Here is a 15,127-nt window from a genome sequence, read left to right as displayed (position 1 = left end):
ATTAATAAATCTCCTGGCCCCGATGGGCTACATCCTAGAGTTCTGAGGGAGGTGGCTGAGGAAATAGTGGAGACTTTGGTTGTGATCTTTCAAAAGTCACTGGAGTCAGGGGAAAGTCCAAGGTGATTGGAAAATTGCTGTTGTGACCCCCTTGTTTGAGAAAGGATCAAGGCAAAAGATGGAAAATTTTCGGCCGATTAGCCTAACCTCGGTAGTTGGTAAAATTCTAGAATCCATTGTCAACGATGAGATTTCTAAATTCCTGGAAGTGCAAGGTCAGATTAGGACAAGTCAGCATGAATTTAGTAAGGGGAGGTCGTGCCTGACAAACCTGTTAGAATTCTTTGAAGAGGTAACAAGTATGTTAGACCAGGGAAACCCAGTAGATGTTATCTGTGTAGACTTCGAAAAGGCCTTTGATACAGTGCCTCACGGGAGGCTGCTGAGCAAGGTGAGGGCCCATGGTGTTCGAGGTGAGCTACTGGCTTGGATTGATGGTTGGCTGTCTGACAGAAGGCAGAGAGTTGGGATAAAAGGCTCTTTTTCGGAACGGCCACCGGTGACGAGTGGTGTCCTGCAGGGTTGAGTGTTGGGGCCGCAACTGTTCACCTTGTATATTAATGATCTGGATGAAGGGACTGGGGGCATTCTGGCGAAGTTTGCCGATGATACGAAGATAGGTGGAATAGCAGGTAGTCTGCGGAGGTGGGGAAGCTGCAGAAAGATTTAGATAGTTTAGGAGAGCGGTCCAGGAAATGGCTGATGAAATTCAATGTGAGTAAAGGTGAGGTTTTGCACTTTGGGAAAAAGAATACAGGCATGGACTATTTTCTAAATGGTGAGAAAATTCGCAAAGCAGAAGTACAAAGGGATCGGGGAGTGTTGGTGCTGGATTCTCTGAAGGTTAACTTGCAGGTAGAGTCCGTAATTAACAAAGTGAATGTAATGTTGTCATTTCTCTCGAGGGTTGGAATATAAAAGCAGTGAAGGGCTTCTGAGGCTTTATAAAGCTCTAGTTAGGCCCCATTTAGAGTACTGTGTCCAATTTTGGGCCCCACACCTCAGGAAGGACATACTAGCCCTGGAGCGTGTCCAGTGGAGATTCAGACAGATGATCCCTAGGAATATTAAGTTTAATGTATGATGGACGGCTAAGGATCCTGTACTCATTTGAGTTTAGAAGTTTGAGGGGGAAATCTAATAGAAACTTATAAGATAATGTATGGTTTACAAGTGGTCGCTCGGAAGTTGTTTCCGTGAGGCGGGGAGACTAGGACCCGTGGGCACAGCCTTAAAATTAGAGGGGGTCAATTTAAAACCGAAATGAGATGACATTTCTTCAGCCAGAGAGTGGTTCGCTTGTGGAATTCATTGCCACAGAGTGCAGCGGAGGCCGGGACGTTGGATGCGTTCAAGGCAGAGATCGACAAATTCTTGATCTCATAAGGAATCATGGGCTAGGGGGAAAGAGTGCAGGGAAGTGGAGTTGAAATGCCCATCAGCCATGATTTAAATGGGGAAGTGGTCTTGATGGGCTGTACGGCCTTACTTCCACTCCTATGTCTTATGGTCTACGAGGGACACCATCGCCAAGAATGAAGATTGGTCAAAATAAAAAGGATTTCTGTCATGTAACAGATATGTTGAGTCACATAAGAACCATGCCCCCTACATAGGCTGTATTGCACAGGAGCTGCAAAACGCAGTGGTAATCCCCAGAACGTCACTGACAGCTCAAATGCTGAAGTAAACAGCCGTACAGGATGGTATGCAGGTCCAGGTTACCTCCCCTAAGTCACATCATTCCCAAGTTGAACAGAAAATCGCTGCTCGTTCTCCATCACTGGGAGAAGGCAACCTGCAGCACAGGAGAAGCTCAGAGGAACGTAGGGAGCAGCTGAGTGCACTCAGTGCTGGCTTTCACAGCAAGAGCCAATCAAACAGCAGCATGTCACCATGAGCGTTGCTGCGTTACTCCCAGGCCACTCCTCTCCTGCTGTAGATGGCAGACAATGTGCTGATTCTGAAGTGACTGGTTGTTGGAGTGAATCCTATAAACAGGCAAAGAAAACAGGAATGACTAAGCCACATCAGGACAACTTTGGGATGCTTCTGGGAAACATGGCCCGATGGGGGATTGACTCCCTGATTGCAGTGGGTAGTGAATCAAAGCGACCAGTAGGACCAGCATATTTATCTCAGACGAAGGAGGCATGAGCTGGCGAACCTGCCCAATTGCTAACGGCAGGATCAGGGGAGGCTCTGGTGGGTGAGTGTGGAAGGGAAAAAAAAAAAGGGAAAACCCACAACCAATAGTGCATGTCCCAGGGCTGGTTTGACCCTTAGCTCTGCATCTATAGGTGAATCCTAACAGTGCCAGGACCATTTACTGTCATTGTATTCTCCCCTGCCCAAGAAAGATGGCATTGTTGCCCAATGAGCTCATCCCACCACCTCCATGTTTAGGCCTACAGTAACAGCAACTATTGCAGTACCAGCTCACTTAGCTTTGTCTTCAAATTGGCATTTTCCTTTCACATCAGCAATAAATCTTTGCATGTGGGGAGGGGGGAAAAAGCTAAGCTCTTTGACAGACTAGGTGAACGTGGAAACAGGGTTGTCAGATATTCATGAGACTGGGTATCTCGTCTTCCCTTGTATAGAGCAGGAGAACTCCCCTCCCGTAAAAGGGAAGATTTTCCCCCCCTCCCATTGTATGCATCACATCCAGAAACGTAATTTTATAAAAACACAACTGCAAAGAGCAAGTTCCACCCGACAAAACCCCAATATCCTCAAGTTCTGCTTGGAGGAATATCATTGATTCACAGGCCAGAGCAACCTCCTCTTGTAATCCCTGTCTGACAGAGGACAGAACCAATGAGATGTTTAGCCCAATTAGTAATTTGATCAGCAAAATCAAACTGCAGAAAAATTAAATGCTGGAAGCTCTCAGGATAACTACCAAAATTATACAGGGCTCTGAATGATGGGCAATAAGCAAGATCAACACATGATTTTATTCATTTTCATTCAGCTGGTGCAGCCAGTACATTCTTTGCTCCAAGCCCCTTCTCCCTGGAAGGAGACAGGTTGTCCAGGGTGAAGTGGGGAATGCATTCAGACCAAGCAGACAGTACTCCAGGCCACACTAACTGCTGTCCTCCAGGGAGAGCCTGTCAAACAGGTACTCTCCCATCCCATTCTCAGGGGCTCCCAGGCGCTTCAGGTTGGTGATGTAGTCCCCAAGTTGCTTGATGATCTCCACCTCCTGATCCAAATAGTGGGTCTCCAGGAAGTCACACAGCTGCAACAGAGGAATATGACAACTTGTGCATTAACATGGCACAGGACAATTTCAGAATTCCCACTGCAAGAGACTCAGCCATAACTAACTCCAGACAGTCCTCAAAGTGCAGCCGATAGCTGGAGAATTTGTGCCAGTGAGGACACGAGTATTTCAACTCGAGTTGCCCCGAATGGGAATTCAGTGGCCAATATCACTTCAGCACTCCCACTAGATTATAACCCAAATTCCCCATGTCACTCATGGCTGAGCAGTTGTGACATTGTACCTGGAGTGAATACAGTGATAGCAATGTCATATCCAGACAAAGACTGTTTCAGCAGTGAATTTCCAAACCACAAAGACCAACCAATGAAGTGTTGCCCTGAGGGTCCAGCAGTGATGAGAATGAGGAGGAGGTGAAGCTTACATGAGGGTCAGTCTGGGCTGTGGCGAGTTGGTGTAGATCCAGCAAACACTGGTTCACATTCTTCTCCAGATCCAGGGCAACCTGCATTGCCTGCAGGCTGTTACCCCACTCATCCCTCTCTGGCTTCTGAGGATGGAAAGAAGTACAGTTAATCTTCAGAAACAGAATCCCTGCAGCATGGGAGCAGGCCATTCAGCCCATTGAGACCATCAATACCCCCTGAAAAGACTCCCACCCAATTCTGCAACCCCTCACTTCCCATGACCTATCCTCCTAACCAGCACATCATTGGACTGTGGGAGGAAACCCATGCAAGGAGAAATGTGAATTCCAATCATTCACCCAAGGCCAGAACCAAACCTGGGTCCCTGGCACTGAGGCAGCAGTGCTGATCACTGAGCCACTGTGCCATCCCTGAGGTGCACATGAAGATCAAAGTTACTTGGGAACTGCTTTCACCTTGCCCCATTTATCCTTGATCTGAATGAGGAAGTCCAGGACCATGTCATCATGGGGATAAGGATTGAATTTGCACCCTGGTGTGGATTACACCAGTGTCCATCTGCTGGAGTTTAGATCAGGACATGCACAGCCTAATCCCAAGGGCTCTTGGTTCTGTGGTACTGTCCCTGTGTCTGGGACACAGGGACCAGGTTGAAGTCCCACCTCTGCTTGTTGTTTCATCCCTGTCTGATCAGCAGGATCAGAAACATGACTGTTGGATTCATTCAAGGGACAGCAGGGTTTTTAATGGTAAGGAGCAGAGATACCAAAGTGCCCAAGACCATTGACCTCTCAAGGATCAGCAAAGGTCAACCAGAGGGTGAAGTTGGCCTACATGATGCCTGTCCCTATTGGGTGGCCCACGTCTGGTCAGAAACTAGGCAGCATTGTCTTCCATCTTTGACCTGGCCAGTGTGGTGACCAGAACCACAATCACAGGGACAGGATAAACACTGGAGGGGGTGCAAGTGAGGCTCCAGGTTGGAGAAACCCACCACCTCCAACTCCTCCTAAAAAACACAAGTAGGTTTGTGAAATGCAACACCCGATTGAAGGCAGCTACTCCAGCAACATCTGGACAACTACTTAATGCCACCTCATTGTGGGCTGCAGTCCAAGTGCAGGTTGATGGGATTAATGTGGTTGGGTGTTTCTTGGGTCAGCATAGACATGGTGGGCCAAAGGGCTTGTTTGTGGGATTTCTGGTATTTCAGGAGAAACTGGGAAGCCAAAATGGTAGCATGTCTCACTTTTCAGTGTGAGACATGCTGGTCATTGACTTGAAACCTCACCCTACCCAACCATCTCTTCCCAACTCCAACCTTCACATCTTGGAGGAGGACACTGCCTCCACGCTGATTCTGGAATTTCAGCAGCTTCTCTGCATGTTCCCGCTTCTGCTGGGACTGATCTTTGAAGAACTGGGAGAAACGAGGGAGGGCAACATCATCCCGGTCAAAGTAGGACATCTGGAAGGGAGAGGGAACAAGTTAAAGCCCATTAAAATGTACCACTGGGCCTGAATATAGTTCAGAACTGCAGACCTGGTTTATCCTTCAAAAGCAAACTGAAGGTTCGGCCAGCTGTCAAAGTGTGGCTACACAAAATTGGCCTGTGAACCTAGTGTGGTTCAATTTGACGGCAGATCTGTTCACTGGGTCAATCTAGACAAACCCAGCTTCCTGCAGATACCCTGTTTGGGTTTGAAAGCACTATCAAATTGCTCAGGGTGGGGGTGGTCTGGCACAGCGTATGCTGAGAAAAGCTGAATTCATGTTTCCACTGATGGATGTCACAGAATTGGAGGAATGGCCAGGAGTTGGTGCGCAGGATGGTCTCAGGGTGGGGCAGCTGCACGACCCGACATTTCTCCTTTGGGGCTAAAGTAACATACAGACACTGGGCACTGCTGTAATAATATAGCCAGGAGGGAGCGAGTCTTCTACAACCTGGAGATCAATCGGATTGGATGATAGCTCTGCAAGAGATGCTGTTGGCATTATGGGAGGAGGAGAAAGAGCAAAAGTGGAACCAAGATTCTGCAAAGGAAATCCTGCCCAGTGACAGCCATTGGGTTGTTACTGCAATAGGCTACTACACCCATTTATGTAGCACACTCACATTCCGAAGCTTGCAAACAAACATCACTGCTTAAAACAAACTGAAGCAAGGTCAGAGAGACCTTTAGATGAACTATTGTTCTGCAGATCATGTCACTCGTTAACATGAAGCTGGAAAACCTGATTTGACCCATTTGTACAGGTCAAATTCTAGACCTGACCCACCCCTTGCACTCATTCTAAACTGAGTCTCACACTTGAATAACAAGCTGGAATAACAGTGAACACTTGATTGGCTGCTTCATAAAGCAGATGAGGATTGTTCTGGAGGGAAGAAACCTGGTGAGAAGTTGCTCTTGACGATTTGCCTTGGTGGATTACAGTGTGATATAACTGGGTTGTTACATGATGTGACATGTGAAGAACAGTGAGGATTTTATATTAGCACAATTCTTGTTGAGTAGGCACACTGGCCAGTGATTAAAACCCACCTAGTTCAGCAGGAAAAGCTGTTCCTATCTCACAAAGTGGGCTTACAGGGACTTGATCCTCATGTCATTGGAAACTACTTCCTTCCAACCGGCACAAGCCCAGTGAGTGATGAATATTCTCCATGTGTCTGGAGAAGTGGAGCTACAACATGCAAGAAGCAGACACCATCCAGGACAGAGCAGCCCACTTCATGGGGACTGCATTCACCACCTCCTTTCAGGGTCCATTATCTACTAGGTCCGCTGCAGCTCTCACCTTCCAAACATATTCTCCCCCTTGGAAGGGCACAGGCACACCACCAGCTGGTGAAAGGGGCAGGCTTGTTTCAGACCAGGAGAGGTGGTATGGGAAAAGCCTTGCTTCACTGGCTCAACAAGCTCAGCACATTCCTGTAGACCCAGGAGTCTCCAATATAGCACACTACAGCAGATCAATTGTCTGTAGGTTCAGAGAGAATGGGTCACACCCACCTCATGGAGAGCAAAAAGCCAAACAGGCCTCACTGGAAACCTATTTGAACAGGCAGGGAGTCACAGCCCAACCCTGAAGGCTGAGGCCAATCAGATTTGGTTATTCTGGACAGTCACTATGACACCTTTCTCCAGCAGGAAATATAACCCTGGTTTGTTCAGATGCATCACAAGACAAAACAGATACACCAGGACACATTAGAACAGGAGGCTAATGAACTAATGGTTATCCCAGCTTCTTTCTAAAAGACTCAAATAATGGGAACAGCAAAAGCTGGAGAATCCAAGAAAACAAAGCATCAGGCAGGATGAACACAGCAGGACAAGCAGCACGAAGGGTCCAGGCACAAAACATCAGCTTTTATGCTCCTGAGATGCTGCTTGGCCTGTTGTGTTTATCCAGCCCCACGCTCAGTTATCTTCTTTCTAAAGTACTGTTGAGTTATCATAATCTTCAGAGATAGTGACAGTTACTGCCAGTCACAATCCTGACAGTGAATTACAAGATGTATTTCACAAAGCACTTCACCCACCAGGCAGTCACTGAAAGTCAATAGGGGCCCAGTTACTGTATATCAGTGTCATACCACATTTTTCTAATAGCATTAGATTTCTCCTGGTGTTTAAATAGGAGAGAAATATAAAACACGATCTACAGTAGTTCCAAGTTAGTTACAAACAAGAAAAACTGTTGACTTAACCATAACAGATTTAACTCCAACACCACAGGGACAGCACTCACCAAAGACTGATAGAGATAGGAGGCAGTGAGCTCCACATTAATCTGCTTGTTGACAGCAGCTTCACAATCCTGGTGATAGTTCTGACTGATCTGGGAGGCCATCTTGTGACACAAACAGCTTTCCTAACCCAGCACAACAAAACAACAAACTTGGAAAGAAAACCAACTACACCTAAAACATCACTCTCTTAGGACATTATTTATACCCCAATGCAGACCATCATTTTATGAAGCAGGAAATGACATCATCAGTGATGGCCAATCACTCTTGTTAATCAGTTGATCAGCTGCCACGTCCAATCAGTGCAGGATGGGAATTGGATCCAGAAAATGCTCAGAATTGACAACTGGTCGATGATGGAATTGCGGAATGACCTTTGACCTCCAGCATAAGTACAAATTCTGGAAGTACATCTCCCTGAAAATGAGAATAAAATAGACTCTGAACCTTTACCTTTGTATCTGAGGTTATGTGTTAAGACACGCTCATCACAGATTTGCTGAGTTCTGTCGGTTTTGAATCATAGATTTGTAGCCGATTGAAAAATGACTAGGTTTTGTTAACAGTAAAATTTTCCCATTGCTGTGCATCAACGGAGCCCATATGCTTTTGGACCATTTAATACAGAAAAACAATCTACTTCGTGGATTCATTCTGTATCTATTGTGATCTGTTTGGACTTGGGTCTGAGGAAGCACAGAATTGACAACTGGTCGATGATGGAATTGCTGATTGACCTCCTGCACAAGTGCAAATTCTGGAAGTACATCTCCCTGAAAATGAGAATAAAATACACTCTAAAACTTCACTTTTGTATCTGAGGCTATTTCTTAATAAACACTCATCACAGATTTGCTGAATTCTGTCAGTTTGTTACTCTGAGGGATTAGTCTTTGTACCTTTTGAACGACAGTGTTGGAGCCCAGTGAGAAATGGCCAGATTTTGTCAACAGTAAACATTTTCCTATTGAGCTACAGCAACAGAATCCATGTGCTTTCGGACCATTTAGTACAGACAACTGATGTACATCGTGGATCCATTCTGAATCTGCCGAGATCTCGTCGACTGTGGATCTGAGTAGGCCAGATTGAAAAATCAAAATGCGAAAGGTGCTGAGTGTCTCAGACACACAACAGGCCTCAGGCTCTATACGTAAATGGACCAGGAGATAGCTGTGAGAATTATACTGCACGTTCAGCACTTTTATCTCCGTGTTCAGTTTTTAATCACTTCGAGGATGACCAGTGCTGAACTTCCTCACGGATAGTAAGAACTGCTGTTGCTGGAGTCAGAGATAACACAATGTGGAACTGGATGCACACAGCAGGCCAGGCAGCATCAGAGGAACAGGAAAGCTGATGTTTCGGGTCAGGAAGCTTCTTCAGAAATGTGCTGAATCTTCCTTTACTGAAGAAGGGTCCCTATCTGAATCATCAGCTTTTCCTGATCCTCTGATGCTTCCTGGCCTGCTGTGTTCATCCAGCTCCACCGTGTTAGCGCTTAACTCCAGTCTGTTTCTGAGCAGAGAGTGTCTGGTGCTGTTTACATTGCATTCTGCTGAACATACAGCTCAGAAACTGGTAGGTCACAGGCTGGGAACTCTGTTCCAAAGTATTCAACTTTTGACTTTCCAAAGCCTGTCCACCATGTATAACATTGGGGTCAGGATGTGTTAATGAATATTTATGGAACGGTTCAGAATTTTCTGGCTCAGTGCAGCCCCTACCTCACTCAAGCAGCTTGAAGTAAATCTATCGCCAGGACCACTATCCCTGTTTGAGAATGAAAATCCTAGAAGCCCCTCCTCAGCAGCAGCATCATTCCGGACTCTCCCACACCAGGTGGACTGTAATCACCACCTCCTGAAGTGTAACAGTTGCTGAACACAAAATGTTGCCTATCCCTTGGCACACTCAAGATCGACTGTATATAAAAAGCATGCGAGGACAGGGTAGGAGGAGTCCAAAACTAGAGGGCATCGGTTTGAGGGGAGAGGGGAAAAGATTTAAAAGGGACTGAGGGGGAACGTTTTCACAGAGGGTGGTGCGTGTCTGGAAGAAGTTGCCAACACAAACGATAGGTTTGGGTGCAATTTCAAGACTTTGGACATGTATATGGGATGGAACGATTTAGAGGGATTTAACTGTTTAAGAGGGATTTGGACAGCAAGTAGCACGACACAATTTGTGGAAACGTGGTCAGCAAGGACGTGTTGTGCTTCAGAGTCTATTTCCAAGCTGGATGGCTCTGACTTTGCAACAGCCTCCTCCTTTGTTTGGTACTTTAGGGGGTGAAGGGGCCTCAGCGGTTAGCACTGTTACCTCACCACACCAGGAGCCCAAGGTTGATTCTAGCCTGGGGGAAAAACTGTCTGAGCAGAGTTTGTACATTTGCCTCATGTCTGTGTGGATTTCCTTCACCTGTTCCAGTCTCCCACCACAGTCAAACAACATGTGGAGTAGGTGTACTGGCCGTGCTAAATTGCCAATAGTGACAAGGGGTCATACAGTCTGGGTAAATTAGCCATGGGAAATGTGGGGGCAGGGGGGGGAAGATCTGAACATGATGCTGTTCACAGTGTCAATGCAGATTTTAATGATCCGAATGGCCCGTAGCCAGAAATGTGCCAGTTGTCCTCCAGAAGAAGTGCCACCCCACAATTCACAAACCCCCAACTTAACCTATTTGAGGAGAATATCTTGAATTTCATTGGGACCACAACAAGGAACTCCATCTTGCTACTTTCCAACATTCAGGGGCTGGGGTAAGACCTAGAAGTTTTGCTGAGTCCATTTACTAATTGGATCAGCCAAATTAGAGAAAGATAAACAGACTTAAAGCTCAAGTGACATCTCCCAAAATATTTAATAATCTGAATGAGGGACAATAAGCAAGATCAATGCATCATTTTATTCATTCCATTCAGCTGGTACAGCCATTACATTCTTTGCGACAAGCCCCTTCTCCCTGAAAGGAGACAGATTGCCCAGGGTGAAGTGGGGAATGCATTCAGACCAAGCAGACAGTTCTCCAGGCCACACTAACTGCTGTCCTCCAGGGAGAGCCTGTCAAACAGGTACTCTCCCATCCCATTCTCAGGGGCTCCCAGGCGCTTCAGGTTGGTGATGTAGTCCCCAAGTTGCTTGATGATCTCCACCTCCTCATCCAAATAGTGAGTCTCCAGGAAGTCACACAGCTGCAATGGAAGAAAGAGAAACTGTGATCACTTAAAAACAACTTCAGAATTTCCACTGCAAAACATTTCACCATACCCGCTCTCAACAGCCTTGAAAAATCAAGCCAGCACCTGGAGAATTTGTGCCAGTGAGGACAAGAGGATTTCAGCTGCTCCATCTTGCTGTTTGTGAAATGGAGTGGAGGTGGATTGTGATGGACAATGATACTAAATGAGAATTCAGTGGCAAGTATCAGTTCAACGCTCCTTCCAGATAATGATCCAAATTCCCATTTGAACAACTGCTGAACAGATCCTCAGCATGATCACTTCAGGCCCAATGTCAGCCAGACAGTGTTACAGCAGTGAATTTCAAAACCACACAAAGACCAACCAATGACGTGTTGCCCTGAGGGTGTCGCAGTGATGAGAATGAGGAGGAGGTGAAGCTTACATGAGGGTCAGTCTGGGCTGTGGCGAGTTGGTGTAGATCCAGCAAACTCTGGTTCACATTCTTCTCCAGATTCAGGGCAACCTGCATTGCCTGCAGGCTGTTACCCCACTCATCCCTGTCTGGCTTCTGGAGGAGGGAAAAGAAGGACAGTTAAGCTTCAGCAACAGCATTCCTGCAGCATGGCCACAGGACATTCAGACCGATGACTGGCAGTTCATCAATAATACCGCGAGGCCATGTCCTCCTCCTCATGAGCAGGATGAGAAACATCACTGCAACTTAGTTCATTGAAGGGCCAGCAAAGCTTTTAGAATAAAAGGAACTAAGATAACAACATCCAGACCATAGATAGCTCAAGGCTCAGTGAAGGTAGACAGGCTGGTGAAGGTGGCTGACATGATGCTCGTCCCCTTCAGTTGGGGCTCAATATAGAGCTCAGTCTTGTACCAAGCTTTGCAACGTGAGCCAGGCCAAGGATGGAATGCAGGGTGGTGACCAGAACCGAAAATCAGAGGGACAGGATGGCACTGGAGGGGCCGCAGGTGAGGAATACTAGGATTTTGCCTCAAGACTGAAAATCCATTGAAGACAGGATCCAGAAGCTGCGATTTTCCTTGGAGGTGGTGAGGCTGAGGCAATTGGAATATGGAAAGACAGAGGTCTTCACCATAGCAGGCACCAATACCAGAGGGCACAGGTTTGAGGAATCAACAGGTTAGAGGAAGTGTCCTCCCTCACCCCTGCTCCCACCCCGACCAGAGGATGGTAGAAATATGGAAGAGACAGCCACTCCAGCAACATCTAGCCAAGTACTTCATGCCAGGGCAGAGTAGTCTGTGGACCAAGTGCAGCAAAGTGTCATTTGGTGTGTCAGCATAGACATGGTGGGCAGAGGGCTTGTTTCTGTGATTTGTTGTATTCAGAGTCAGGACACAGGGGACCCAAACAGAACAAGATATTTGTCACTTCCCATCAGGACGTGAAGTCCTCGTCACTGACTTGAAGCCTCACCATGAGAGCTGCCATTTTTCACCTGTAACCACACACCCTCACCCAAACCAAACTCCAACCTTCACATCCTGGAGGAGGACTCTGCCTCCACGCTGATTCTGGAATTTCAGCAGCTTCTCTGCATGTTCCCGCTTCTGCTGGGACTGATCTTTGAAGAACCGCGAGAAATGGGGGAGGGCAACGTCATCCCGGTCAAAATAGGACATCTGGAAGAGACAACATTTCAAATCTCATTAAAGGGACCACTGGGGCCAATTGTAGATCTCAGAAATTGATGACCGGTTGAGAATTGTCAGTTTGCTCTAGAATGCCACGAGCTGTTATGTTCTGGTACATGACTGTGGTCATGAACCTAGTGTTGTCCAATTAGCCAGATGATCCTTTAACTGGCTCAATCTGAACAAACCCAGCTTCCTCCAGGGAGGATGTGCATACCATGTGTTTTGGTTTAAGATACCTAATGCAATGCTCAAGGGGTCTGGCACAGCATTGAGAGGGAAAAATTGAATTCATGTTTCCTCTGTTGAACACTCATCAGGATTGAATGAAACTAGTGATGGACTAAGTTTTTAACCTTGTGCCAGGAGCTGGTATGCAGAATGGACTCAGGGTGGCAGCTGCAAGGCACCGCATTTCTCCTTTGGGGCTAAGGTGGCATACATATGTTAGCCCAGTGTCAGATTTCCTGTTTGGCCTGCTGTGTTCATCCATCTCCCGACCTTGGTTTCTCAATACTGATGTTGAGCACTACTCTAACAGTCGAACTAGGGGGAAGCAAGTTCTGCAACCTCAAGATTAATGGCATTAGATGTACCATATATTTTAGTGCTACAGGACATGCTGTCTGCAGCATGGAGGAGAAAGTGGCACCAAGATTCTGATGAGGAAAGCCTGCCCAGTAACAGCCTTTGGATCATTGCCGCAGAAGGCTATTACACACCTGTTTATTGAGTGCACTCACATCCAGAAGCTCGCAAACAAGCATCACACTGATAAAACAAATTGTAAGAACAAACTGAAGAAAAGTCAAATGTTGGAGACAGACAATGTGATCTCTAGATCAACTGTTGTTCTATGGATAATGTCACCAGTAAACACACTGCTGGAAACCTTCATTTAGCTAAGTTGAACATGCAAAATGCTGTAATTTTCCCCACCCATAATCACTCACGTCTAAAACTGACATTCACAATTCAACATTGGAGGGCTACAGCTTCAGTTGAAGTAGAAGTGAGTCATCTATTAGATGTTTGTTCAGAAGCTGATGCATGAGTGCTGCTATAAGCAAGGAATCCTGATGTGAAAAGCTACTTCAACCCTCAAATACAAAGTGAGGCAAAAAAAAGTATGGTTTAATTGGGTAGTTCCAAGTTGTGGAAGACAGAATAGTGGGGATTTATTGATTGGTACATAATTCCCTGTTGTGCTGGGACACTGGCCAGTGATTAAACCCCAAGTGGTTCCCCAGTAAAAGCTGTTCCCACCTCCCAAATGGAGGTTATACTGACTCCATCCTTATATCGAGGCAGCTTCCTTCCAATAGGCACAAGCCCAGAGAGAGATGAATATTCCCCATTTGTCAGTAGAAGGGGAGCTACAACATGCAAGAAGCAGACACCATCCAAGACTGAGCAGCCCACTTCATGGGGACTGCATTCACCACCTCCTTTCAGGGTCCATTATCTACCAGGTCCCCTGCAGCAGTCACCAAGGTTACTTCAAACACACACCTTCCAAACACAGTCTATCCCTTAGAAGGGCACAGGCACACTGCCACCTGGTCTGAGGGGCCAGTGTGTTTCAGGGCCAGGATAGATGGTCTGGGAACAATCCATTTCATCACTGTCACTGAGGCAATACCTTCAGCACATTCCAGGAGCACCAGCGTCTCACTTCACACACCACAGCAGATGAACTTCATGTCAAGTGTGAAGGGAAGGGCCACACCCATCTCAATAATGATCACAAAGCCCAGTAGGCCCCCAACAAGGCCTATTTGAGCTGCTAATAGTCACACCCAAACCCTGAAGGCTGTGTCAGATCAGATTTGATTAATTGGAAAGTGCTACCATAATGCCTTACTACTATACCAAGTCAGCATGTTGTTCAATGACATGCATCACTAAATAAACAGAAAGCAAGAAATTAAAAACAGAAGCCAGTAACTAGCCAATGGTTATTCCAGTTCCTTCAGAAATTAGATGAACTTTTTGATAATCCTAGTGAGGGAGTGACAATTACTGCCAGGCATAACCTTATCAGGGAATTTTGAACTAAGTCAAAAACAAAACACTTCTCCCTCCAGAGATCATTGAAGACTGACAGGGTCCACCATGACTGTACATCAGGATCATAGCCCACTGATATGATAACATCACATTCCTCCTGATGTGTTCAATAGGTAAGAGATATGAAACACAATCTACAAGGGCATCAAGTTAGTTAGAAACAAGGGAAATAGCTCACTTCAGAATAATAGATTGAATTTTAACCTCATAAACACAACACTCACCAAAGACTGATAGAGATAGGAGGCAGTGAGCTCCACATTAATCTGCTTGTTGACAGCAGCTTCACAATCCTGGTGATAGTTCTGACTGATCTGGGAGGCCATTTTGTGAGGAGAAAAGGGCTTTCCTTTTTCTTACAATCAAAGAACAAACTTAGAAAGAAAACCAACTACACCTAAACCATCAGTCTCGTGGAGACACTACTTATACCTCAGTTGCAAGCCCTCATTTTATTGAGCAGGATATGACATCATCAGTGATGGCCAATCACTCTTGTTCATCAGTTGATCAGTTGGCACGTCCAATCAGTGCAGGATGGGTATTGGATCCAGAAACCGATCAGAATTGACAACTGGTCGATGATGGAATTGCTGAATGACCTTTGACCTCCGCACAAGTGCAAATTCTGGAAGGACATCTCCCTGAAAATGACAAAAAACATACTCTGAAACTTCTGTATCTGAGGTTATGTATGAAGACATGCTCATCACA

The 15,127-nt window shown here is 46.2% G+C and overlaps 1 protein-coding gene across 1 annotated transcript; it reads right to left on the bottom strand.

Annotated features, from left to right (window-relative positions):
- Positions 1–1,790: 1,790 nt before the first annotated feature.
- Positions 1,791–14,739, bottom strand: LOC132206509 (ferritin, heavy subunit-like). Its single transcript, XM_059640694.1, has 8 exons — positions 14,638–14,739; positions 12,185–12,331; positions 11,115–11,240; positions 5,042–5,188; positions 3,717–3,842; positions 3,182–3,307; positions 1,976–2,051; positions 1,791–1,858 (listed from the first exon to the last, which is right to left on the bottom strand). Exons 1-8 carry the CDS (start codon positions 14,737–14,739, stop codon positions 1,791–1,793), a joined length of 918 nt encoding a protein of 305 aa, XP_059496677.1.
- Between the last annotated feature and the right edge of the window lie 388 nt (positions 14,740–15,127).

This window comes from Stegostoma tigrinum, chromosome 38, assembly GCF_030684315.1.
Source record: "Stegostoma tigrinum isolate sSteTig4 chromosome 38, sSteTig4.hap1, whole genome shotgun sequence".
NCBI classification, from domain to species: Eukaryota; Metazoa; Chordata; class Chondrichthyes; order Orectolobiformes; family Stegostomatidae; genus Stegostoma; species Stegostoma tigrinum.
Note: the sequence above shows the minus strand (reverse complement) of the source record. Positions and strands in the feature narration are given on the sequence as shown.

Coding starts and splice junctions, on each gene's coding strand:
- LOC132206509 (XM_059640694.1), bottom strand. CDS start 14,739: ATGGCCTCCCAGATCAGTCAGAACTATCACCAGGATTGTGAAGCTGCT. Junction 12,332..14,637: donor CCTATCTCTATCAGTCTTTG/GTGAGTGTTGTG, acceptor TGTCTCTTCCAG/ATGTCCTATTTTGACCGGGA. Junction 5,189..11,114: donor CAGCCCAGACTGACCCTCAT/GTAAGCTTCACC, acceptor TCTCCCTTCCAG/ATGTCCTACTTTGACCGGGA.